Below are 27,481 nucleotides of genomic sequence, written 5' to 3'. Positions count from 1 at the left end.
TTGTTAGGGGAAAATACATGCACATAGGAGTCATTTGCTAAGCAGTGAATATACTGCCTTCCTGAAAGCTTACAAGGTTTTCATTTCTACCAAGGTTGCGATACTTGTTTGCCTGAATTCTCTTCAACCTTCAGCTTTGGCACTAAATCGGTACCAGGTGGATAGGTGAAAGATGAGCCTCACTGCTTTGCTTGCATTTCAACTCCCAGGAAGGTCAAACAAAAAAGTGAATTAGCTTTTAAACTAATTTTTCTGTGAATTGCCTCTTAGGTCTCTCAGCCCCATTCAGCTTTTTTCCACTTCTCTTGCAAAAACTTCATCTAGGAAAGCCATTTGTGGAATGAAGCTTCTTCCACTCATTTGTTTTCCATTTCTGTTTAGTTACTATGTTTTTGAATCTAAAAACTTTCAGTTTTTATGTAGCCAATTTATAGGTCTTGCCCACACATTTATTTCCCTTCTTTTTATTTTGGAAGGACAAATACATAGTTCCTTCCTCCTATAATATATCCCAGCATTTAATAAATACACTGATCAGTTCTCTCTATCTTGCTCCCTTTGGGCTGCTAAGATGAATTGTCCAGCGTTGAGCGGCCCACAAACAGTGGGAATTTATTTCCCATAGTTCTGGGATGCTGGGATGTCCAAGATCAAGAATGCAGCGGGTTCCCTGTGTGGGGAGGACCGGACTACCGGTTCGCAGACAGCTTCCTTCTGGCTCCCAGGGTGGAAGGCGCCAGGCGGCCCCTTGGGGCTCATCTGTAAGGGCACTGGTCCACAGAACTCCGCTCTCATGGCTTGGTCGCCTCCCAAAGGCCCACCTCCCAAAACCGTCACCGTGGGATTAGGATGCCAACATTCGCATTCTTTCCACTGTACCTTTTCAGTCCTGCTTTGGGACCTTGCTAAGCCCTGCCCTCACGTCTCGCTCCCTTTCGCCTCTTCATCCCACAGATCTCCAGTCCCCTCCTTCCTCTGGGCCGTTCCTGATGGCCCAGGCCCGCAGCAAGGTCACCCTCCCTGATGGCTTAGAGGGCCTGCGTGGGGTCCGTTTTGGCGAGGTGGCCGGCTCATTTCCAAATGCAGCAGGTTGGGCGTGTGAAGGCTTTCCTGCAGCGCAATCCACGCCTTGCACTGTGCGCTGTGGACTTCATGTGTGCGCCCCGCCACGCCCTCGGGGAGCTCCTTCCATCCGCGGCGGCTCGGCGCTGGCTCCAGTCCCGAAGGTGTAGGCGCACAGGTTTGCAAAAAGGACGGATCAATACTTGTCCGGAAAACCACAGAAAGTTCTGAGGGAAGTGGCAGTTTCCTATGCTAATCTCACTCAGAGTTACCGCAAGTCTCCGTAAGGAGCTGTATGTGTGTGGGTTTTTTTTGTTTGTTTGGTTTGGTTTGGTTTTTGGTTTTTGTTGTTGTTTTTCTGGCTCCGGTCTGAGCTCGTGGTTCTCCGGAGAGGAGGACAGTGTGATTTCCGCCCTTGGCCCTGGGAAGGCCGGTTGGTCCTGACTCCGCTGCAGCCGCGCCGCTGGGTGGGAGCCCGGGAACGCCTCTCGCGGTACCCGCGCGCCCGCAGAGACCGCGCTGGCTGGCCCGAGGCCGGGCGCTGTCAGTTCCTGATCCGCCCGGTGGCGCGGCCCGGGCCGCTGCAGGCTCCAGAGCCAGAGAAGCCGCCCCCACGTGGCGGGCTTCACGCGGGGTGCGGCTCCGGCACCGCCCACACCGGAGGCTGCGCTTGCCCCTGGCGCTGCAGGCTCGGCGAGACGCGGGCGGTGAGCGGCGCCCGCTGGAACCGCAGTGTCTGGGAGCCCCTCTGCGGGTTGCTCGGCGGCGGGATCCTGCGCTGCGGGATGGCAGCGGGCGCGCGCGCGTGGGGCTGGGCACTGCCGCGCGTTCAGCTGCTGCTTCTACTGCTGCTGCTGAGGGTGCTGCCCGCCTGGAGTGCTGCCGCTTGGGACCCCGGGGCCGGAGCTCGGCTCAGCCTGGATCCGCCCTACTTCAACCTGGCGGAGGCGGCGAGGATTTGGGCCACGGCCACCTGCGGGGAGCGCGGGCCCGGGGACAGCGGGCGGCCCCAACCCGAGCTCTACTGCAAGTTGGTGGGGGGCCCTCCCGCCTCAGGCAGCGGCCACACCATCCAGGTAAGGTCTCCAGAGAGAGAGAGAGCAGGGCTGGGGTAGGGGGTGCGGGGAACGGTTCCTGCCCGCAGGCCAGTCCATCGGGGTCTGGGGACTGGACCCTTTCCCCCACGCGTGCTGGTGACTCCGGGCCGCCGGGAAGGACTGTCCTCCGCCCTGCGCACTGCCGGGGGACCCCGGGAGCGACCCTGTGCGAGCAGTGCCCGGGAACAGCCGCCCGAGGCGTGCGGGCGGCGCGCTCCAGGTGAGCGAAGGTTGCTGCGGTCGGGTTCTGGCACGCAGAGCAGAAAGTCCGCAGCCGCGCGCTCGGGATGCCGGCCGCTGTGGGCGCGTCCCGCCAGCTCACCTGGGCCGCGCCGGCCGCGCCTCGAGGCCGCTCCTGGGCTTCACCTGTGCGCCTCGGGCCAGGCTCTTCAGCTTCCCACTTTACTCGGAAAAGTTGGCGGCGGGTGTCGCCCGAGGTGTATTTCACGAGACAACTTTGGGGTTCCATCAGCGGCATCACTCTGATGTCACGGGAAGACTCATTTCGCCCCTGCTGCCTGAAGTGTCACGGCCAGCCGCCGTGGGCAGAGGGAGAAATGGCAGTGCGCGCCGCGCGCGCCTGGTAGGCACGGTGGCGCTTTGCCCTCAGCCGATACGTTCCGGGCTGTGCGCTGGGACGAAGTTCAGGGAGGCGGCCTAGAGTCGGACCTGTACCATCAGGTGGGGTGGCGGCTTCTGAACCCAGGCCTGACCCCAAGTCCGCTAACCCAACCCTTCCCCTCGCGCTCCCGGGGAGCTTTGCGGATGACTGGACCTGTTCCAAAAAGAGGGAGTCGTTTGGAGCCTGGGTGTTTCAGAGCCTGCTTCCACCGCGCGCTTCCGTGCAGGACCAGCTGGGCGTGTATTCGCATTCTTATGTCTTCATCAGCTATTTGCATGTCTTACCGTGTTAAATATATCGTGTAGATTATAAAACGTTCAAGGAGAAATGAAAAAGAAAATGACGATGAGGAAAATACGTTTACCTTTCTTAAGCGGTCCCCAAATAATTTTTGCTTTCTCTGGCTTTTCTTGTGATTGTGTGTAACTATTTTAAATATAAAAATGTAATCATGAATATCATTATTTTTAACAAATTTACATTAGCACGTATGATTAAGAACATCTTTTAAAATTTGACGAGAGGGAGGGAGGGAGGGAGAGAGAGAGAGAGAGAGAGAGATTGAGAGAGAGATGTCCTATCCACTTCAGTCTTTTGGAACAACTGGGGCTGTGCAGGCCAGACCGAGGAGTAGGAACTCAGTCTGGGTTTCCCACGTGAGTGGCAGGAGCCGCAGTACTTGAATGTGAACTGCTGCCTGTCGGGGTGTGCATTAGCAGGGAGCAGAACCAGATAGAGAACTCAGGTATTCCAATGATGGATGCAGGCTTTGTAGTGGCCACCTTCACTGCTCGCTAAATGCCCACCCCTTATATAATCATCAAAGTTCATTTTATAGTAATCCTTGATTTTAGTGGCTGTCATAACAGAAAATACCTATATACCTAAAAAATTGTAGATTCAGATGTATGAACTGTATTGTCTGCTGAATGGCAGAACCAGCTACATAATTTTATGGAGTTGTGTGCAAAAAACAAAATGCGGAGCCCTTGTTAAAAAAAAAAAATTAAATGTTTCCAGATGGTGACAGTAGAGTATTAAACTAAGTGACAGATGCTGTGACCACACAGGCTTCGTCCCATCACCGAATCACGGCGCTCAGAGTTCGGCCCCCTCCTTCGGTTACTCTGAAAACTTTGTTAAGTAGAAACCTGCCTGGTAGTTGTTCCCTTTGCAAGTGGTATTCAGTCTTTTCTACAAGGAAGGTGTTGTGTGTTAAAGTTTTGAATAACATATTCAAAAGTCACTGCAAGTTTCCTATTGGGAAATATTAGAATACATTAGAAAATTATTTCATGGTTTTGGAGAATGCAACTGTGAATGGTTTTGGAGTTACACATTTCCATGTTTTGTTGCTGAAAACATGGCAATAGTTCCAAACATCTATTTTCCAAAAATCTCTTTCCAAAGCATGCATTTCCTTAGACCAGTATTGACTTTTTCACACATTGGTAAAACAATCCCTGCATTTTTATGGCGCAGAGTAAGTGCTGTATTGTTCTGTAAATATCTATCAGGAAGTGTATTACTGGCAGCCACTTTTCATCCCAACCAAAGTCAGCAAATTTGGATTTTTTGTGAAAAAAAAAAAAAATAGCCACCATGAAGCACATCTTTAAGTTTAAAAAGCCTTTTAAGTATTTTACTATGATGTAACCAGTGAGCCCTGGGTAATCAAAAGGATTTCTTGGTCACTCCCTATTTCAGTGCAGGCTCTGTAACTCTCCTGCTATTTAGAGCAAAATCCATATGTCCCCTTAACCAGACACATGTAAGTTGTGATGTGTCATGGCCAGATGAGAGCCCAGTGGCATCCCTCATTCTCCCTTGGACAGGAGTTCAGGATCACAGGTGACTTGGGGACTAGGTGAAGGCCCCTACGTCACTCTGTATGTTAAATACAGTCACATGTAGCATGATGGGTCTGTCAGCAGCAGGCCTCATGTATGTTGGAGGTCCCATTAGCGGTCACCCAGTGATGCTGTGGCTTTATGAATTTGCTCAAGAACACTCTGATTTTGCACAATGTATGCATTTCTCAGACTGTATTCTCATCATTAAGTGATATATGATTGCACTGGGCTTGTTCATTTTTTTAAAGATTTATTTTTTATTTGAAAGGCAGGGTTACAGAAAGGGGAGAGGGAGGAGGAAGAGGAAAGATCTTCCTATCTGCTGGGTCACTCCCCAGATGGCTGCAATGGCTGGGGCTGGGCTAAGTGGGAGCCAGGAGCTTCTTCTCGGTCTCCCACATGGGTACAGGGACCCAAGCATGTGGGTCATCTGCTGCTGCTTTCCCAGGCGCATTAGCAGGGAGCTGGATTGGAAGAGGAGCAGCAGGGTCTTGAACTGGTGCCCATAAAGGATGCCCGTGTTGCAGACAGAGGCTTAACCTGCTATACCATAGTGTCCGCCCCTGGACTTACTCATTTTTAAGTAAAATAAGGGTAAACAGAACACATAGTATTTGCTTTTGTGTCTCTCTGGGTGGCTGTCACACCCGGCTTTGGAGAGAACTGTCCTAATAGTGGGTAGAGTGGATGCCAGGAAGGGTCTGAGAGTCTCAGCCATGTCTTCTGCCCCGGATTTTCCTGGGGGGCTGACACCTTTCTCCCTGGCTGGTGTTCTTACTTATTGTTCATAGGTTGACAAGCTGTTCTGGGGACCCACAAAAGTCCTTATTTCCTGTTCAGATTGGGTTTCTAGTTAAGGGCATTCAACAGAGGCTCACAGACCCAGGGGCTCACAGACCTAGACGGAGTAGGAAGTGGCTTTCTGAGGTCACCCAGCCAACTGTGTCTGCAGGCCAGAGTGTAGCCTGCAGAGGGAGAACACTGGCTGGTGTTACACCTGAAAGTAAAACCCTGCTGACGCATGGTATCTGCTTCTGCAACGGAGGGCTTGGAAGGCACACCAGTTGCTGACTCCAGAGCAGCATGCCGGGGCAGGAAGGACACGCTGAGTCCCAGAGGTCAGGGCTCTGCCCGCTGCCTTTCAGAAGACAGAGTGGTGGTGGGAGACAGGTGCGAGAAGGGAAGGGTGATCCTGATTAACCCGGCAGCTGCGTCTGGGTGATGCCTGCCTTGAATCTGCTCATGTACAGCTCGAGATGGAAACTGGAGAAGAGTTAGAAAAATTGTTCCATCTCTCTGAACTTTCTAAAAACAAACTCTGGCAAACAGCCAGGATTTAGAGAAGGGGAGGAAGGGAGAGAAATATGATTATCTTCTTAGAGCTGTTCTTATGAAATACACGAAATCTGTTCTCTCTATATTAATAAAAATAAACAAAAGAATTTCAGATCAAAAGGATTTTGGAAAAAAAATAAAAGAAAAAAGAATAAAGATCATAGAATAAAACCTGCTTTTTTTTTTTTTTTTTTTTTTAGCTAGAAAATCTCTAAGAACAATGCTGCTCCTTGAATGGTAACTTGGGTCAAAAGGCAGGATATTTTAAAAGTCTGAACTTGGTTGTGTGGAAAACTTCACCATAGTTTCTCTGGCCTTAAAATTCATTTGGAAAGATGTTGCACACTGAATGGTAATCAGATGCTGCATTTTTGGTGTATAAGGGTTCTGTGACACAGGGATCCTGAGTGGTCACTGTGCTGTCCCCACTGACTTAGCACAGAGCCTCAAACGGGGGGGGGTGGTGGTGTGTGCTCAGAAAATGTGAATGGAGGGGCAGTGGAGTGAAGATACAGTTAGGCTGTAAGAAGTGACTACAAAGGATAATGTGCAAAATACACCGATTCATTGTGTTGAAAAGTAATGAAAACTGAAATATGTCACACTTTGTGCCTTAATTTTAAGTGTTTATTTGCCTATGGAATCTAAGGATATTACTATGCATTCAGACTCCAGAGGTGATGATAGAAGGGAAATGCAAGGTCATGTTGGTTTAGCTTCAGCTATAGTACTGTAAGCATATACTCATATGGGGTGGAATGTACACACTTGCCAAACCTGTAATCTTGTAAATTTTGTACAGTTACAGTTCAACATATTTTGTAGACATTCATTCATTACACTTGCATTTCTGTATGGTGCTGTGTAGTTGATCTGAATAACATCTATAGAGAAATGCACACACATACACACAAGCTATGGCTAAGAGTGAGAGTGGTCTAAGCCACAAAAGAGTCTTAGCCTTGTGTTTGTATAACTTGGACTCATGGCCGTAAACAGGAAATGCAACTGTATTTAAGGCTGTTACAGAACTGTTGTGAAAGAAAATCCTCTGTTAACATCCGAGAGCCTTTTTCTTTTTGAAACTGGTGTGGAAATCTTGAGTGGGAAATCTAAAACATTTATTATATCCATGGACATATTTGTAACAATTAATAATGATAAAATTATTTTATGACTTTAGACAAATGACTATAGTCAAGTAAGTGATTGTTTTGCAAAAAATTATTTAGAAAAATCATCCGTTCCTCATTTGTGGGTATTAGCCAAAGTTCAGCAATGAAAGCTTAAGTACCAAACATTTGGAGAACATAGACATAAAGGTTTTCCTGTGGAGACCCAAAGTCTCTGACCAGTTAAGAAACAGGTTCCACACAGCAGACTTGCAGTAATTTGCATTTATTCCATAGCAAGTCACAGGTTACTGGAGCTTATGGATCTTTAGGATTGCTTGGGAACAGTTGGAGCTGCCAATGTCCAATCCTTGAATTAAAAGATCTGTTTCATGCTGTGAATTGCTGCTGTCATTGGAAGTCTGAATCCTCAGTCTAAATGAAGGAAATACAGGAACAACAGGGACCGAAGGTTGTCACTAATTCTGTCCCCTCACTTGTAAGGAGACTGTAGCTAAACCAGATACAGTTGTTGTTTGGTGCAGATATGTTTATAATTGTTCTATCTTCTTGATGCATTGACCCTTTAATCAATATGCAATCTTTATCTTTTTCTCTTGTAGTTTGTGTGCTACACCCTAGTTCTCTTGGTTACAATATCCCTGGAGTGTCCTTTGCTATCCTAACTTTCAACCTACTTGTGTCTGTGGATATAAAATCGGTCCATTGTAAACAGTGTATACTTAGATCTTTAAAAACAATCATTGTATCAATCTCTGCCCTTTAATTGGCGATTTCTAGAAAGTGACTGCTAATAAGGAAGTACTCCTGTCATTTGTGATTGGTTTTCTATGTCTTTTTCCTTTTTGGTTACTTAATTCTTCTATTGTTGCCTACTTTTGTGTTTCATTGATTTTTGCAGTGCAGCATTTTGATTCCCTCCTTACTTCATTTTGTGTGTAATTTGAAGTTCTTTCTTCATGGTTACTTTGGGGGTTACAATTAGCATCCTGAATTTATAACATTTCAGTTTGGGTTGATACCAACACAGCTTCAGTAGCATCCAAAATTCTTCATCTATACAGCTCTGTCTCTACTCTTTATGTTATTGCTACAAATTGTATCTTTATATGTTGTTGTCCATTAACATAAACTTAAAATTTTTTACACATTTGCCTTTTAAATCACATATGGAAAAAAGAGAAGTTACAAACCCAAAATGCAGTATTCAACTTCTATATGAGAACATTTCTAAAAGCTCAGGGAAAATATGCATTATAAAAAAAACTATGGATTTTCCATCAAAATAAACTTATCTTTTGAATCCATTTTTACATTTATGTTTTTTAAAAATTTATTTAGTTACCTGAAAGGCAGAGTTAGAGATCCAGAGGCGGGGGGGAGAGAGAGAGAGAGGGAGAGAGAGAGAAAAATAGAGAAAGAGAGAGAGAGAGATGTCTTCCATGCTCTTTTTCACTCCCCAGATGGCTGCAACTACTGGAGCTGGGCTGATCCGAAGCTAGGAGCCAGGAGCCTCCTCCAGGTCTCCCACGTGGATGCAGGGGCCCAAAGAAATGGGCCATCTTCCACTGCTCTCCCAGGCCATAGCAGAGAGCTGGATCAGAAGTGGAGTAGCCAGGACTGGAGCCGGTGCCCATATGGAATGCTGGCACTGCAGGTGGTGGCTTCACCTGCTATGCCGCAGCACTGGCCCCACATTTATTTTTAAAGTACCCTGGTATGTGTCTATGCAGTTATCTGTTTCTTGTTGTCATGAAGGCCTTTAGAAACCTGCACTAACTCTTGCATATCATTCTACAGATGTTTGCCTGGGAAGGAAAGGACTTATTAAGATGACTGGGACCTCTGTGGTCCCAGTCAATGGAGCTGCCTACGGGTGTGCAGTATACCTGGGCTCCCGGACAAGGCAGCGGGGAGTGGAACTAAAATCCAGTGTGGGCCACGATGCATTTGCTCAGAGGCTGGGACCCTTCATCTGCTTTGCCAAAAAGAGCTACCAGCATGCTGATTGGATCCATCCTACCAACAGGCTGGAAACTGCCCTGGAGAAAGCCAGCTTGCGTGCCATGTGCCCTGCCAGTTTCCCAATGTTACAAGCACATTGTATTCCCACAGTGATTTTCCTGCTCTAAATGAGCAGAAAATACAAGTGGAATTAATAAATATTAGCAAGAGAGTAACATGGGTTTTAAGTGATTATTTATGCACCTCTTTAAGAAGCTATTTCTCTATTACTTTTATGTTGTACCTTGTATGGCACATTCTTTGTATTGAAGTGGTACCCAGGAAAGGGCAGGATGGTGAGAAGAGAGCACAGCCTGGAACCAGGGATCTCCTATCTCCTAATAACACAGGGGAGGGGTTGAGCACACACTTATATGTAGCTCTTACTGATGCCCGGTTCTGTCCCAAAGTGCCATATCCCCATTGACTCCTTAATCATCACAGCAATTTATGAACTTATGAGGGAGGTGCCCTTAGCATGCTCATTTCACAACGAGGCAGTGGAAACACAGAGAGGTTTAGTGATGTGTCTGAGATCGCACAGCTAGTATGTGGTGAAGCCAGGACCCGAACTCGGCAACTCTGGCTGCTGAGTTCACGCTCTTTACTACTGCTCCGTGCTGCCACTGCCAAGCTGACTGCTCCTTCCTCAGGGTCCCTGCTAAACCCTGCTCCACCTTGCTAATTCCACTCATTGCCTTGGAGCCAGTCATTCTCCTGCCTGTCTCCTTATTAGATCACACGCTTGCTGAGGGTGTGGCTGAGACTCCTGCTCTTGTCTGTCTCCCTTGTGGCAACTTGTCTGAAATGCTTCGGATGCTCGGTGAAGAAATGTTCAAGGGGCAGCACCAGTTTTGCCAGAGCAAAACCCTGATGGAAGTGCTGTAGTAAAAAACAAACAAACAAACAAAACCGCAAAACAAAACAAAAAACCAAAAAGCAAACTGTGAATTTCAGCAAACTGTCTTTTGGAAGACAGAGCTGACCCTCTTCCCTCTTGTATTCGATTTCTTTTTTTAAAAAAAATTTGGGGGGCCAGTGCTCTGGCGTAGAAGGTAAAGCTGCCGCCTGCAGTCCCAGCACCCCATATGGGCTTGACTCCTGGCTGCCCCACTTTTAATCCAGCTCTCTGCGATGGCCTGGGAAAGCAGTAGAAGATGGCCCAATTCTTTGGGCCCCTGCACCCACATGGGAGACCTTGGAGGAAGCTTCTGGCTTCTGGCTTCAGATTGGCACAGCTCCTGCCACTGCAGCCACTTGGAGAATGAGCCAGTGGATGGAAGATCTCTGTCTTTCTCTGTCTCTCTGTCTCTCTCTGTCTCTCTGTCTCTGCCTCTCTATAACTCTGCCTTTCAAATAAATAAATAAATAAATTGTTAAAAAAACATTTATTCACTTATTTGAAAGGCAGAATTACAGAGAGACAGAGATATAGAGATCTTCCATTTGCTGGTTCACTCCCCAAGTGGCTGCAACAGCAGCAGCTGGGTCAATCTGAAGCCAGGAGCATCTTCTGGGTGCAGGTACAGGGGCCCAAGCACTTGAGCCATCTTCCACTGCTTTCCCAGGTGCGTTAGCAGGGAGCTACATCAGAAATGGAGCAGCTGGGATTCAAACCAGTGCCCACATGGGATGGTAGTGCTACAGATGACAGCTTAACCTGCTATGCCACAGCGGCGGCCTTGATGTGTTCAATTTCAAAGTGGAGGTGCCTGATGCAGTGACCAAGTCCAATGCCTGGGCCTGAGCTGTCAGGAGCTGGAGGAAGCAAAGAAGGGTCCTTCCCTGACAGGTGTCAGAGGAGCATGGCCCTCCTGTCCTCTTGATTTCAGATTTTTGGCCTTCAGAAAGGTGAGGCAGGAACCCTCTGTTGTCCTCAGTGAGCCCTTGTGCCACGTTGAATGGCAGCCTAGGAAATGAATACTATAACATTAGCTTCCATTCTCTTAGCCTGCAGGCTGTACTGACCCTTCAGCATGTCAGTGTAGTCTTTGTATGAGAAAGCAGAGGAGGAGGATGCGGCCTGGATCTTAGTGAGGCTTTGCAATCAAATAGCTCAAAATGCATTTCCTAAACGGGATGAGGAGAGCTTGAGGCTGGACACGTGTTCGGTGGTCAGGGACGTTAGAGTCATCCTTATGTACGAAGAGCATGGCAGGCCAGCATGACGCAAGCATTGCCTCTGTGCAGGACTCACGGGAGTGTGGTCCGCGTGCTTTCTAGTCCCACTGGGTGTGTGATATGATGGACAGAGTTGATTCCAGGAGATGTTAGGCTAGTGCCAGCCTTCGAAAGTGTTCTGGACATTCTGTTACCCCACCCCAAGTCGGCACTGCTCCACTGCCCTTAGCCCTCATCCAGCATCTATAAAAAAGATATTGTTTGTTTATTTGAAAGGCAGAGTGACAGAGAGTGGGTGAGTGGTGATGTGGGAGAAAGAGTGAGACAAAGAGGAAGATAGAGATCTTCAGTCCACTGGGTCACTTTCCATGGCTGAAACAGGCCTAGGCCAGGGCAAGGCCAGGAGCCAGGAACTCCATGTGGGTCTCCCACGTGGATGGCAGTGGCCCAAGGTCTAGGGCCAGTGCTGCTTGCGCATGTGCATCAGCCTGGAGCTAGATCAGAAGTGGAGTAACCAGAACTCAAACAACACTCTGATATGGGACTCTAGTGTCAAAGGCGGCAGCTTAACACTCCATACTGCAACTCTGTATACAGCATTTTAACATGGGAAAAATCAGTAGGGAAACACCATTACCATCAGTTCTTATGTGCATTGAAGCATTATTCACAAGAACCAAGATACAGAAAATACCCCAGGGTCTGTCGACAAAGGAAAGGTCAAGCAATCATAGTATTCATGAGGGGTATCCCAAGAGTTTGTGGAAAACATGTGTTGTGAAAAAACTACACATGGATTTCAAGGGTTTTTGCGACAAATAAGCTTATCTTTTTTAAAAATATAAGATTTATTTATTCATTTGAAAGTCAGAGCCACACAGAGAGGGAGAGGCAAAGGCAGAGAGAAAGAGAGATGGAGGAGGGTCTTCCATCCACTGGTTCACTCCCCAAGTGGCCTCAATAGCCAGGACTGGCCAGGCCAAAGCCAGGAGCCAGGAGCTTCTTCCAGGTCTCAGATATGGGTGCATAGGCCCAAGCACTTGGGTCATCTTCCACTGTTTTCCCAGGTGCATTAGCAAGGAGCTGGATTGGAAGTAGAGCTGCTGAGGCTTGGAACAGTGCCTGTATGTGATGCTGGCACTGCAGACAGTGATTTTACTCACAGGAGTGCAGCTTGGAGACACACAGGACAAGTGTGAAGTAGGAAGCCTTCTCATTCCCATCAAGGAACTAGGCAAACCACCGTGCACAGAATCTTTGCCACTCGTGTCTTTCCTGCACATAAACGCTCTAAGCGATCCAGCCAGGCATGGAAAGACGAGTACTGGGCGATGTCACTTATATGCACAACTCCAGGATGTGGAATACAAGAAACAGGGTGGAAAGCTGGGTACCAGAGACAGGTGGAGGAATGAGGAGATGCTCGTCCAAGGGGACAAAGCAGCAGTTAGGCCAGTTGAGTAAGCCTGGAGATCTAGGGTAGAGCAGGAGGTCTACCATGTCGCATACAGAGCTTAAGTGACAGCTTATCACTTAATGGATCTTTAACGAGCCATTGAATTCTGAATGTTTATAATGAACTAGAACAAGTCTCAGAATATGCTGGGAGGCCTCATCAGGAAAGCCACTTAATATGACTTTCAGAAACTGGTCGAGTTTTCTGTCTTTCACTATGTCTTAGCAGCCTTTTCTTTCTGGTGGAAATGCTAAGGGCAGAGAAAGTCTTCATTCCTTCTCTGAGCATTGTGCTGACTTCTAAGTGACTCTTGGCACCTGTTATTTGGAGCCTCAGTTCTCTTTGGCCACTTGCTCCCTTGGTTCTGTGGTATCTTTCTCTGGCTTTCGTTGGGGTTGTCACAGCAGATCTCACTGACAGACTTAAGTCTGGGAGAAGCATGTTCCCAGGACAAGGATGAGCATGTGCAAAGACCCTGAGGCAGGGGGAGCCTTGGAGTGACGGAGAAACAGCAGTACCATCAATGTACGATCAATGGAATGAGTTGGGGAGAGAGCAGGAGGTGGTTGTAGCTGGCATGTTTGGAATGATCCAGTAGAGAATGAGTGTGCACCCCTGAACGTTGGGGTGTGACTGCAGGGGGGAAGTCCTTGAGCAGGCAGGAGGGAGGAGGGACAGGATTCAGAATGTGTGTGGCAGGTGGGTCTTGGAGCTCAGATGCCTTTTCCAAATCGTGGACCTGATGTAGGAGCTTCGTGGTTCAGGAAGACGAGCAGTGCAGCAATTCATGAGACGAAGTCAAAAAGGAAGGAGGTTTGAGGAGCAGGGTAAATGTGTGAAATAATTTCTAGGAGAGTGAAAGAGTGAACGTACTGCAGCATATCAGTGTGGACCAAACCCAGCTCTCAGTGGTCCAGGGAGGGAGAAACCCAGTGGCGTCTTCCTTTGCCTGGTTGTGTCTCTGACTCACCTGCAGGCGGTGCCCAGCAGGGAACTCACGTTCTCTGGCCAAGCCCAAGTCTGTGCAATGCCAGCAGCCAAGCAGCTGTTTCCCCTCCCCTCCTCTACCCTCCCTACCGTGCCTTGTGGGTTCACCCCTCCCTGGGTTCCTATCTTGGCTCCAACACTTACAAAAATTACCCCATGTCTTTGTGCTTCTATCCTCGTCCATAAAGGGGTCCAATGGTTGTGACTACCTTTTAGGTTTGTCATGAAAATTAAGAGTTGGTATCTGTGGGGGCAGGGATTTGGTCTTATGGTTAAGATGCCAGCTGGGATGTCTGCTTCCCATCTGAGTCCCAGCTCTGCTCCCTATTCCAGCCTCCTATAGATGTGCACCCTGGGAAGCACCGTAGGTCCCTGCCCCTGATGTGGGAGACCCAAATGGGGGGAAGACCCAGATTGGGCAGCTTGGTTATTGCAAGCATTTAGGGAGTGAAACAACAGAAGGAAACTCTCTGTCTCTCTGCCTCTGAAATAAAAAGTAGAACATTTTGGGAAAGTATTAAAGGATGAGGTGCGGACTGTGGCACCTGGATGTTCCTTGTATTGTCACCAGCACAGGTGCGGTTGCTCTGTGACTGCTGCTTCCAATGCCTGGTGTTCCCGCATTGCAGGGACAGAACGCTCCCTAAGTGCGGTGCTTTTAAAAAAAGTTCTATCGCTTCTCTGCCTTTTGGCTAAGATCAGTGTGGTATCTGTTCTTAGCAGTTTTTTTTTTTTTTTTTTTTTTTTTTTTTTTTTTAAATTCTGACTCCTGGATCTCACCAGAGATGCTGACTCTGCAAGCCCAGAGCAGAGTCCAAGTGTACATTTTTGACAAACACCTTAGTGGTTCTGATGGCGGTGTGGTAGGTGTGGAGCATGTTCTGGATTGTATCTCATTTAACCCTCACAACCACTGCATAAGACCCATGGGATTAGCCCTTTTTAATAGGAAGAAAGCAGAGTTCCAGGAAGACTAAAGCATTGCATAAATATTCCACTGCTGTTAATGGTAAAGCCAACATTTGAACTTCCATCTAATCTACTCCAAAATGCATGCCTTGGAAATTAGTTAAAAAGATCCCTCACCTAGAATCTACAGATATTTGCTGATCTACTTAAAAACTTTCTTTTTCGTCCCCGGAGCAAGTTTGAGTCCTCTGCTTTGTTTTCCTCTCAAATCGCCACCTCCAGGAAGAGAGCACAAGAGAGGTGCAGTGCTCCACTCATGGTACCTTGAACCCCTCTGGGGGGAGCTGCACAGCTGAATACTCTGGGTGCACTGTGTCGTCGCCACTCACCCCACCATCTGCACACATTCAGGAACCTTAAAGAACGCGTGTCCAATCACCAGGAAGCACGCCTGTGTGCCTCTCGGGAGGAAGGATGCTCTCAGCAAGGGCTTTGCCAAGGAGCAACCCCAGGTCTGGAACTGGCACAGTCTAGAATGTTGTTCACAGTACTGGGACAGCACTGGGCTTTTGAGAGAGCGTGGCCCGCAGAGCCCTGGGGAGGGATGGCCCCGAGCGGGGTTCGCTGCACCCTGAACCTGGTGCTACGTAACGGGGCAGGTGATGGATGAGTGTGGCTTGTCTTGCCAGATTCGCTGGGCTTGCATCTGGGCTTCTGCCAGGCGGACTTCTTGCCAGAGCTGGGTCTCTTCCCACACATCTGGTGATGGCAAGTGTTTGGCAAGTCAGATGATTGCCATTCCAGTGCCTCACTCCATCCAAATCTAAGACAGGGCTCTTTGATGTGGTGCCTAGAACAGCTTGGCCAGGATGGAAAGCGTTATGGGCCCTAGGTAACATCACCTGACGCACACACAGCTCCTGGTCCCGGCCTGTACTGGCCATGTGGCTTGAGGCAAGGCACTTCTACCTCTTTGAAACTTTGCTTCAACATCTTTTTTTTTTTTTAAACATTTATTTGGTTGAAAGAGTTAGAGAGAGAGAGACAGAGACAGAGAGAGTGAATATCTTCCATCCAGGGCTGGGCCAGGCTGGAGCCAGGAGCCTTATCTGGGTCTCCCACATGGATGCAGAGGCCCAGGCACTTGGGCCATCTTTCTGTGCTTCCCAAGGTGCATCTATAGGGAGCTGGATTGGAAGTGGAACAGCCAGGACTGGCGTCCTTTCGGGATGTTGGTGCTGTAGGTGGCAGCTTAACCTGCTGTGCCACAGCACCAGCCCTGCTTCTTCATCTTCAAGTTTGGGATATTTTGATACAGAGCTCTGAGTGTTGTGGAAATTAAGCAAGAAAATGCTGTGTGCCTCTCAAGGGCTCCCGCACTGCTGTGTTACCTTCATTCCAGCACCTTTTGAAAAAGTGTAGTGGCTGAGTTATTTCTCTTATCTCCCACTAACTTTCTGTAGGGGCAGATCCAACTCAGAGTGTTTTTACCCCAGCTTCAAACAGAGATCTGTACACAGTGTAGGCAATTAGGATAAATTGCATAAATGAATGAATGTTCAAATAGTATAACAAAAGTTATGTGAGAGAGCATTGCTATAACCAACCTCTAGTTTCTTAGAATAATACAACATTTACATTGCAAGTTGATTTGCAAAGTATCATATGTGAGAAGCTCTCTGGTTAAGGAGAATCATCAAAACTTGGGAGCTAGGAGAGGTTCTTTCTATCTTTCTGAAAAAGTGTAGGTTGCTCTAGGGACCTCTGGGCAAGCTTCGGCTTATCTCAACTGTGGAACTGAGCTGTTTAGTAGTTTATTTGGACAATCCCATCTGCTGTCTTTCTAGCCCTTCCCATTGTATTTTCTTCCTCTCCCACACTCTTGTTTATTTCGAAAGCAGAGAGAGAGAAAGATGAAGAGAGAGAGTGAGAGAGAGAGAGAGCAAGAGAGTGAGCTCCTACCTACTGTTTCACTTCTCAATTGCCTGTAATAACCAGGAAGCTGAGACTGGGAAGCCAAAGACTCAGTTTAGGTCTCCCATGTAGGTGGCAGGGACCCAATCACTTGAACCATCATCTACTGCCTCCCAGGGTATTCCATAGCAGGAGACCGGAGTCAGAGGCTGGAGCCATGTATCAAACCCAGGCACCTTGATGTAGGACAGAGGTGATCTAACCCGAGTCTTAACCACTAGGGCAAACAGCTGCTCCTCCCCCTACCTGAACCATTACATTGTTTATTTTCCATGGGACTGGGTTAAAAATAGCCTGGAGACAATTTCGAGTGAGTTCCTTGTCTGTTTATCTCTTGGTGTTCTTGGTTCTGCCTGGATTAGCATCTGGTACAGTGTAGATGGCCAGTACAGGTGTGTTGCACAGATGGATGGGTAACTGGACACAACAGTGTATGAGTGCTCCTTGTCCTCACTGTATCCCCCACACCCTTCTGTGGTTTCTATCAGCCTCTGTCCAGCTTTTAAACAATTTATGGTTATTTAGCCAATATTGGACCTCAGCTACAGAGTTGGATTATGGGTTAGTCATAACCCTCAGTTTATCACATGCCCTTTTCATGGGTTCTTGCATGGCCTGCATGTATTTTGCATATAAAATATTAGATTGAGCATCTTTGAACTTGCTACCAACCCCAGAAATAAGCCTTAACAATAGTCTGTGCTATTATGTGGTCCCCTCCACCCCTGTTCCCTCTGTGTCCCACAATCTGAGGAAACAATCATCCTGAAGCCTTCATTAACTATTTCTTTCCTTTCCTTTTTATATCATTTTTATTACATGTATATTTATTTATAAGAAGTTCCTTTCATTTTAGTTGATCTTAATTTTATGAAAAGCATATTGTGCTTGTCACTTAATAGTATATTGCTGAGTCATCCATATTGTTTCATATCTGAGCTAGGAGCTCCATTCTGGTCTCTCACAGGAGTGGCAGGGGTGAAGCACTTGGACCATCTTCTGCTGCCTCCCCAGGCACCTTAGCAGGAAGCTGTTCTGGAAACAGAGGAGCCAGGACTTGAACCAGTTCTCCCAAAAGGGAAGCTGAGGTTGCGAGGGATGGCTTAGCCTGCTGTGCCACAATGCTTGTCACTAGTTTTTCACATTTGAAGAAGCCATCTTTCTGAATTCTTTTACTTCTGGTCCTATAGTCTTATTTTTTCCAGGGTATTATTGGATCCTTTTTAATTCTTTAGCTAAGTTGATTTGTGGTGGAAATCACTAGAAGTTCAAAAGTCAAACAAATGAAAGAAAAGAGAAGGAATATTTTAGTAAAAACATTCCAATAGAAAATTCTCACCCTGGCCATTACAGAGTTACTTGAGCTAAATTTTCTAATGATTAATTTTTACATATATTATTAATTTTTAGAGTAAGTTTTTTTAGAGATGTTATACATTTTTCTTGTTAAATATTTACTTAAAGATGTAGCATCTTTGTTAGAACTTATTTTATGTGGCACAAGAAAGTATAACCTAAATAGTTAATCTAGAAAAACATGGCATTATTGATTTGCTAAGTTATTTTTATTGATTCTTTACTGTCAAGGTTTTTTCTTCCCCCCAATGACATGTAGAAATAAACTGAAAGGTTGACTCATTTTTATTACCCAGGCAAAGTTCTCTGCTAGGAATTCACCTTTAACTTAGATATCAATCAAACTTCCAAGTAGCAATGTTGACACATGCATACTTGGTGATGCAGCCTCCCTGTACAATTATTTTCTTTTCAGTGGCATCTTTCAAAGCGTTGCTTGCTCACAAGTAATAAAATCCACGTGTTAGTAATTAGGCCTTGCACCCTGCAGGTGCGTGTTCCTCCCCATCTGCTCCATGGTGCCAGTGCTTTCCTGGGGGCAGCGGAAGGGCCAGGGCAGCCGTGCTGTCGTACTGGCCTGCTGTGTGCTGCTCTGTGACAGCACCACAGAACTGGGACATTTCTAATCAAGAGAAGCTTCCTTGGCTCACAGTTCTGGAGGCTGGGATGTCCAAGAGCTTGGTGCTGGCATCTGGCGAGCACCTGCATGCTTTGTGGTGACATGGCGGAAGGGCCAGAGAGCATGCACCACTCAGAGAAACGGGGCCGAGATCATCTTGTTTCTTATCAGGAACCTACTCTTGCAGTAACAAAGCCAACTGACAATGAGTACATTAATCCATTCATGAGGGCAGAGGCCTCAAGACCTAATTACCTGTTACAGGTTCTACCTCTTTTTTTGTTGTTGTTTAAGATTTATTTATTTGGGGCCGGCGCCATGGCTCAATAGGTTAATTTTCCACCTGTTGCGCCGGCATCCCATTTGGGCGGCGGGTTCTAGTCCCGATTGCTCCTCTTTCAGTCCAGCTCTCTGCTGTGGCCCGGGAGTGCAGTGGAGGATGGCCCAAGTGCTTAGGCCCTGCACCTGCATGGGAGACCAGCAAGAGGCACCTGGCTCCTGGCTTCGGATTGGTGCAGTGCCGGCCGTGGCAGCCATTTGGGGAGTGAACCAACGGAAGGAAGACCTTTCTCTCTGTCTCTTTCTCTCACTATCTGTAACTCTACCTGTCAAATAAATTAAAAAAAAAGATTTATTTATTTACTTGAGAGGCAGAGTTACAGAGAGAGGGAGAGGGAGAGGGAGAGGGAGAGGGAGAGGGAGAGGGAGAGGGAGAGGGAGAGGGAGAGGGAGAGGGAGAGGGAGAGGGAGAGGGAGAGGGAGAGGGAGAGGGAGAGGGAGAGGGAGAGGGAGAGGGAGAGAGAGAGGTCTTCCATGTGCTGGTTCACTAGGCTAATCCGAAGCCAGGAGCCAGGAAATTCTTCTTGGTCCCTCATGCAGGTGAGGGGCCCAAGCATTTGGTCCATCTTCTACTGCTTTCCTAGGCCATCAGCAGGTAGCTGGATCAGAAGTGGAGCAGCCATGATCCCAGCCTGTGCCCATGGGATGCCAGTGTTGCAGGCAGATGCTTAATCTACCATAGTGCTGGCCACAGCACTGGCCCCAGGTCCTACCTCTTAGCAACGTTAAAATGGCAATTGCATTTCAACATGAGTTTTGAAGGGATGTTCACACCCAAGCAAGCAGAAACAATGAAATGGTTCTACGTGAAAGAGGCCTTCAAACCATGGCTCTGAAACTCTAAAGGCTGCCACTTAACACTGATTACAGGTAGCAATACAGGTTACTGAATACTCATGGAGGTCCAATCAGCAGAGCTGGAGCTGCTAGAAAGGGGACTAAAGTCACCAGGTCATTATTGTGTTGTCTCTAGGAATCCTGATTCCACCATTTATCAGTTCTGTGGTGTCGCTCCCCCTCTTCGTGGAGGAACGACACAGGACCCTGCGCTGTTCTTTCGTCTGCTCGGCCCTCCCCGGGTTTGCTGCTGGTTCTTCCCGGGTTGGCTACTATCCCTTCCACCTCCGTGGAAGGGCGGTTCCCCCTGGCCGCTTTCCCCACTTCCGCAGGGGAACGGCACACCGCCGGCCGGCTTTCTCGGGGGCTGCACGGGTTCCCTTAGATGTTCCCCATAGATGTTCCTGATGCATGCCGTCTCTCTCCTCCTTTATAGTCCTCCTCCGCCAATCCCAACTCGGCTGCCCACACGCCGAGTACGCTGCTCTCCTCCAATCAGGAGCAAGTCCTACAGTTTATTAGTTGAACTGGAGGCAGCTGTGCGGAAGCTGTTTACTTCTCTCCCAGCGCCATATTGTGGGAGAGCAGATGCATAGAATAAGTCCTAATTCGAGTAACTTAGTCTAGTCCGGATTGCTCCCCACATGTGGATCTGCAGAAAATGAGCTAACCTCTCTGTTTCCACATTGAAGAGGAATGATTGAAGGTCATTGAAGGGAATAATACATACTAATAACAAATATTTAGATGTCCTATCTTAAAAAGTTGTTAATGAAGCCTCTATAAGAGTACATTTTATAGAAGTAACTCAATGTTGTTTTTAAATTGTTGATGGAATTATTCCTTTGTTGAGCTTCTACTGTGTGCCAAGGCAGTGTGTTGGGTGAAATGACAGAATGAAGAGCAGGAACCACGTGGTCCCTGACCTTGTGAATGATGGGCCACACGGTCCCAAGGTGCAGCTTCTGGGTTACATAAGTGTCCTCATTGGGGTCAACTGGGAGCCATCTACACAAAAGCTCGCCATGCAGGGAAGAACTGCCAGTTGCATAGGAGATGAAAACATTTAGTCACACTTTCGGTTGTATACCAGGATTGAATTTCCCTCCCTCCCTCCCTTCCTCCTTCTCTGCCTCCCTCCTTTCTTCCTTCTCTGCCTGCCTTCCTTCTTTCCTTCCCTTCTTTCTCTCTCTCTCTTTCTCTCTCTCTCTCTTTCTTTCTCTCTCTCTCTCTCTCTTTCTTTCTCTCTCTCTTTCTTTCTCTCTTTCTTTCTCCCTTCCTTCCTTCCTACCTTCCTTTCTTTCTCTCTTTCTTTCTTCCTTCCTTTCTTTCTTCCTTCCTTCCTTTCTTTTCTTTCTTCCTTTCTTTCTTCCTTCCTCCCTTTCTTTCATTTCTTCCTTTCTTCCTTCCTTCCTTTTCTTTCTTCCTTTCTTCCTTCCTTCCTTCCTTTCTTTCTTCATTTCTTCCTTTCTTTCTTCCTTCCTCCCTCCCTCCCTCCCTCCCTCCCTTCCTTCCTTCCTCTCTTTCTTTCTTTTTCTTTCTTTTTCTTTCTTTCTCAGAGTGAAAGAGAGAGAGAATCTTCCATCCACTGATTTACTCCCAGATGGCTGCAAGGGCTGATCCACGTGGAAGCCAGGAGCCTACAACTCCTTCTTTATCTCTCATGTGGGTGGCAGGGACTCAATTGCTCCGGTCATCGTCATGTACCTCCCCAGGTACATTAACAGGAAGCTGCATTGGAAGCAGAGCCGCTGGGACTCTAACGGGCACTCCTATATGGGATGCTGGCATTGCAAACAGCAACTTAACCTTTGTGCCACAAAGCTGACCTCTGAATGTATCTTTGAACATTTAGGAATGGATTTTTAAATGCTGGCCAGGGCCAGAGCTGCCCCTTTGTCACAGTACTTTTTTAGGAGAGTCTGTGGGTTAAGTTTGCTTCTTTGTTCACCTCTAATGGGGTGGCTGTGCCCCAAGGTGTTTGGTTTGGGAGCAGAGCAGTTCAGTATGTGAAGTCCATCCCTGGGGAAGCATGAGCCTTTGATTCAGTTCAAAGATATTCAACCTAGAAGAAAGCCCTAGGTTCAGTTTTTCAGGTGGTAAATGTCTACAAACCAAAAGCCAGAATCAAAAAAATCTGCCTACCAAAAAAAAAAAAAAAAAAGAGTTGAAAGGAGTTGGACATGGTAATAGTAACCAGGTATTTACTCCAGGTAAAAATGGATCTCCACTTACCTCCTGAATTAATTGCCACCATCTCAGTCTGGAGTTTGCAGCCAGCCACATCTCCCTCCTTTACGTGCCAAGCCTTGTCTGTCCATACTTATGTCAGACTGGGCCAGCTGGCCTCTGCACCTGTGCGCATGGCTAGCGGCCCCACCTGAAGTGTCTTCCCCATTTGCTGCTCACTGCCCCTGACCAGAGTCCTGCCCATCCCCTCCAGTAGCTGGAACGCCATGGCTTCCACCCTGGGATATCCACCACCTTCCACCCTAGCACTGTGTTTTCTGGCCCAGGCCCCACCTTCCTAGGGTCATCTGTGACCTGAACATCTCCACTATTGCTGGATCCAAGCTCCCCTTTGGCACCCCAGTGCCTCTGGCAGCACTGCACAGAGGAGGATTTGTAGAGTAAAATGAAAACATCTCTGATCCCCAACACTGCAGGCTCCTCTCGAAGTGTTGTATGGGCCAAGAAGAACATAGTTAGGAGTATAATTTTTTTTTTTTTTTTGGACAGGCAGAGTGGACAGTGAGAGAGAGAGACAGAGAGAAAGGTCTTCCTTTGCCGTTGGTTCACCCTCCAATGGCCGCCGTGGTCGGCGCACTGCGGCCGGCGCACCGCGCTGATCCGATGGCAGGAGCCAGGAGCCAGGTGCTTTTTCTGGTCTCCCATGGGGTGCAGGGCCCAAGCACCTGGGCCATCCTCCACTGCACTCCCTGGCCACAGCAGAGAGCTGGCCTGGAAGAGGGGCAACTGGGACAGAATCCGGCGCCCCAACTGGGACTAGAACCCGGTGTGCTGGCGCCGCTAGGCGGAGGATTAGCCTAGTGAGCTGCGGCGCCGGCCTAGGAGTATAATTTGTATCCTAGAAACACACTAAGCAGATGAGGAGGCTTACAATGAAAGAGAAAGCCCTTCCTGCTGTCTTCGGAATACATGATAATGAATTTCAACAGCTGACATCTCTGAGCTATGAAATAGCCTCTGTTCGGTTTCCATTTTTACTATATTGTTAAGAAAAAAAATGACTAGCACACTATAATTTGTCAAAGAAAACCACAGATATCCCTATACAATTGGAGAAAAAAAAAAAGAAAGAAGAACTTACTTGAAAATAAAGAAAGAACTTTTTCCACCAGGGCCAGTTCTGCGACTACTGCAATTCGGAGGACCCCAGGAAGGCACACCCGGCCACCAATGCAATCGATGGGTCTGAGCGCTGGTGGCAGAGCCCCCCTCTCTCCTCGGGCACACAGTACAACAGAGTCAACCTCACCCTGGACCTGGGCCAGGTGAGTCACGCTTTTAACCAGAGGGTCGGGGTTGGGGGGCATTTGTGTGCATCTCTATTGCCATGGTGATTTCTGAGCTAACAAGAACCATTGCAACAACAGACTTCAGTTTTAATTCTCCAATGGTGTGAAACCTGTTACATTAATGTTTGTCTCCATTAAAATGCAGAAAAATGCATGTCCTAATGCAGATTCCCTTCCTTGTTCTAACAGTTCACTGGCAAAAAATTTTGCTACTATTTTTAATTATGGTCAAATGCATATAACATGATTTATTGTCTTAACATTTTGAAGTGTATAGTTTGGTGGCATTAAGTACATTCAGTTCTTATACAGGAGCATCATCCACTCTGTTTTCAACTCATAAAACTGCAACTCTGTATCCATTAAACCCTATTCCCTCCAACTACCACCCTATATACTGTTGTTGTTGTTTTTTTTTTTTTTTTTTTTTTTTTTTTTTTTTTACAGGCAGAGTAGACAGTGAGAGAAAGAGACAGAAAGGTCTTCCTTTTGCTGTTGGTTCACCCTCCACCGAAGGCAGGAGCCAGATGCTTCTCCTGGTCTCCCATGGGGTGCAGGGCTCAAGCACTTGGGCCATCCTCCACTGCACTCCCGGGCCACAGCAGAGAGCTGGACTGAAAGAGGAGCAACCGGGACAGAATCCGGCGCCCCGACCGGGACTAGAACCCGGTGTGCCAGCGCTGCAGGTGGAGGATTAGCCTATTGAGCCATGGAGCCGGCCCTATATACTGTTAAATGATGACTGAGGACCTCATAGAAGCAGAACCATAGAATGTCTTTTTGCAGCTTACTTCATTCAGTCACATATTTTCACAGTTCATCCCTGTTGTAGTGTGTGTCAGAATTTTCTGCCTTTTCAAGGCTGGGTAATATTCCATAGATCACATCATGTATCCATTCATACACTGATGCACACTTGGGTTGCTTCCACCCGCTGGTTATTGTGAATAATGCTGTGAGCTTGTGTGTGACAGATATAGGTCATGGCGTTCCTTTTCCTGGAAACTCTGACTTTTTAGGACCACTGACAGCCATAGTTTGGGCCTTGTTTGACCAGCTAGGCTTCAGGTCTGTCCTCTTGAGAAAAGCTGAGAAGACCCTTGGGATGCCTACCTCTTGGTGCTTACAGCCATAGAATACTTTCACCATCAGTCAACACCTGTTGTAATTCAGAGGCATCCGTTACGGTTCAAAAGACTCCAACTCCTGGGGCCTTCACTGTGGCATGGCAGGTAAGGCCGCGGCCTGCAGTGTGGCATCCCAGTGTGGCCGGTTCAAGTTCCAGCTGCTCCACTTCTGATCCAGCTCTCTGCTATGGCCTGGGAAAGCAGTAGAAGATGGCCCAGGTCCTTGGGCTCCTGCACTCACATGGAAAACCTGGAGGAAGCTTCTGGCTCCTGGCTTCAGATTGGCACAGTTCTGGTCATTGCAGCCAACTGGGGAATGAACCAGTGGATGGAAGACCTCTCTCTCTCTCTGCCTCTCCTTCTTTATGTAACTCTGACTTTCAAATAAATAAATAAATCTTAAAAAAAAAAGACTTCAACTTCCATTTCAACCATGAATTAGTCTTTTTTTTTAAAAAGAGATTTATTTATTTGATTTGAAAGGCAGAGTTACAGAGAGGCAGAAAGAGATAGAGAGAGAGGGAGATAGAGAGAAAGAGAGAGAGAGAGAGAGTTGTTTTCCATCCGCTGGTTCACTCCCCAGATGGCTGCAATGGCTGGAGCTGTGCCGATCCGAAGCCAGGCTTCTTTGGGGTTTCCCAAACAGGTGCAGGGGCCCAAGGACTTGGACCATCTTCCACTGCTTTCCCAGGCCATAGCAGAGCACTGGATGGGAACTGGAGCAGCTGGGACTCAAACTGGCACCCATGTGGGATGCCAGCACTGCAGGTGGCGGCTTTACCTGCTATGCCACAGCACTGGCCCCCAACCATGAATTAGTCGTGTCCATCTGATAGCTAACCTCTAACATTAATTCAGTAGATGTATCCTGTAATAACCACAATTTACTTGTTGTATCACTTATTAACTGAGGGTTTCTATAGTTAAGAGGGACTTTTAATTTTATTTATTTAATTTATTTGAAAGGAAGACACAGAGTTCTCCCATCTGCTGGTTCACTGCCCAAATGCTTGCAACAGCTGGGACTGAGTTAGGTCAAAGCCAGGATCCAAGAACTCAGTCTGGGTTTCCTCTGTGGGTGACAGAGCCCAAACGGCTTGGCCATCATCACTGTCTCCCACAGAGCACATTAGAGGAAGCCACCAGGGAATTTTAAACACTCAAAACGATCCATGGTAAATATCCCAATGCCTGCTGGACTTACTCTTTTTTCCTTTAAGCTATTTTTTATAAATCTAGTTTTTATAGCATTCATTTGATGTACTGAAAAGCCCATAATTAACGTAGTTAAACTCATAAAGCACCAACATGGGAACAATTTAGTGACTTGCTGGTTGAGGGCAGACACTATTGCATGCATATTCATGACGACGGGATCCAGCACATCCTCACTGACCCAGTCCAGGGCTGCTCTGTGAGCCTGTGAGCGGACTGAGGCTGTGGGACTGCAGTGAGCTGGCCGGGACCAGTGCTAATGACACTGCTCACGGAGGAGCCCGTGTGTCACTCCCCTCCCTCACTATGAGCCCATGTGTCACTGCCCTCCCTCACTAGGAGCCCGTGTGTCACTGCCCTCCCTCACTAGGAGCCCGTGTGTCACTCCCCTCCCTCACTAGGAGCCCGTGTGTCTCTCCCCTCCCTCACTAGGAGCCCGTGTGTCACTCCCCTCCCTCCCTCACTAGGAGCCCGTGTGTCACTGCCCTCCCTCACTAGGAGCCCGTGTGTCACTCCCCTCCCTCACTAGGAGCCCGTGTGTCACTCACCCTCCCTCACTAGGAGCCCGTGTGTCACTCCCCTCCCTCCCTCACTAGGAGCCTGTGTGTCACTGCCCTCCCTCACTAGGAGCCCGTGTGTCACTCCCCTCCCTCACTAGGAGCCCGTGTGTCACTCCCCTCCCTCCCTCACTAGGAGCCCGTGTGTCACTGCCCTCCCTCACTAGGAGCCCGTGTGTCACTCCCCTCCCTCCCTCACTAGGAGCCCGTGTGTCACTGCCCTCCCTCACTAGGAGCCCGTGTGTCACTCCCCTCCCTCACTAGGAGCCCGTGTGTCACTCACCCTCCCTCACTAGGAGCCCGTGTGTCACTCCCCTCCCTCACTAGGAGCCCGTGTGTCACTCCCTCCCTCACTAGGAGCCCGTGTGTCACTCACCCTCCCTCACTAGGAGCCCGTGTGTCACTGCCCTCCCTCACTAGGAGCCCGTGTGTCACTGCCCTCCCTCACTAGGAGCCCGTGTGTCACTGCCCTCCCTCACTAGGAGCCCGTGTGTCACTCCCCTCCCTCCCTCACTAGGAGCCCGTGTGTCACTGCCCTCCCTCACTAGGAGCCCGTGTGTCACTCCCCTCCCTCCCTCACTAGGAGCCCGTGTGTCACTGCCCTCCCTCACTAGGAGCCCGTGTGTCACTCACCCTCCCTCACTAGGAGCCCGTGTGTCACTCCCCTCCCTCACTAGGAGCCCGTGTGTCACTCCCTCCCTCACTAGGAGCCCGTGTGTCACTGCCCTCCCTCACTAGGAGCCCGTGTGTCACTGCCCTCCCTCACTAGGAGCCCGTGTGTCACTGCCCTCCCTCACTAGGAGCCCGTGTGTCACTCCCTCCCTCACTAGGAGCCCGTGTGTCACTCACCCTCCCTCACTAGGAGCCCGTGTGTCACTGCCCTCCCTCACTAGGAGCCCGTGTGTCACTCCCCTCCCTCACTAGGAGCCCGTGTGTCACTGCCCTCCCTCACTAGGAGCCCGTGTGTCACTCCCTCCCTCACTAGGAGCCCGTGTGTCACTGCCCTCCCTCACTAGGAGCCCGTGTGTCACTGCCCTCCCTCACTAGGAGCCCGTGTGTCACTGCCCTCCCTCACTAGGAGCCCGTGTGTCACTGCCCTTCCTCACTAGGAGCCCGTGTGTCACTCACCCTCCTCACTGAGGAGGCCCTATCTGTATTTAACAGCTCTGCCTCAGTGTCGTCATTTTAGAGATGATTGTGCCGCCTCACAGAATTGTATCAGGTTTAAATGAGTCAACTGCTTCATTTTAAAATCTCTTTTGGGCCTTGGTAATAATATTTATTTAATAAAATAAACTTCAGTAAGAACTTATTAAAAGAATGGAACACAACTTTTGGG

General features: G+C 48.3%; 1 protein-coding gene and 1 pseudogene across 2 annotated transcripts in view; both read left to right on the top strand.

The window, feature by feature from the left end:
• The first annotated feature begins 1,368 nt into the window (after nucleotides 1-1,368).
• The window catches only part of LAMA3 (laminin subunit alpha 3), a 257,005-nt gene continuing 230,892 nt past the window's right edge, over nucleotides 1,369-27,481 (top strand). The window contains exons 1-2 of one of the 2 annotated variants that reach the window (XM_008261146.4): nucleotides 1,369-2,138; nucleotides 23,067-23,219. In XM_008261146.4, the coding sequence (XP_008259368.2) occupies nucleotides 1,848-2,138; nucleotides 23,067-23,219 (444 nt within the window). In that variant the 5' untranslated portion in view covers nucleotides 1,369-1,847. The remainder of the gene's footprint in view (nucleotides 2,139-23,066; nucleotides 23,220-27,481) is intronic. The other variant, XM_051851337.2, reaches the window with a different exon arrangement.
• On the top strand, nucleotides 14,343-14,499 carry LOC127492501 (U2 spliceosomal RNA; annotated as a pseudogene).

The sequence above is a fragment of the Oryctolagus cuniculus genome, chromosome 10 (assembly GCF_964237555.1).
Source record: "Oryctolagus cuniculus chromosome 10, mOryCun1.1, whole genome shotgun sequence".
Lineage (NCBI taxonomy): Eukaryota > Metazoa > Chordata > Mammalia > Lagomorpha > Leporidae > Oryctolagus > Oryctolagus cuniculus.
This window is presented reverse-complemented; position numbering and strand designations above follow the sequence as displayed.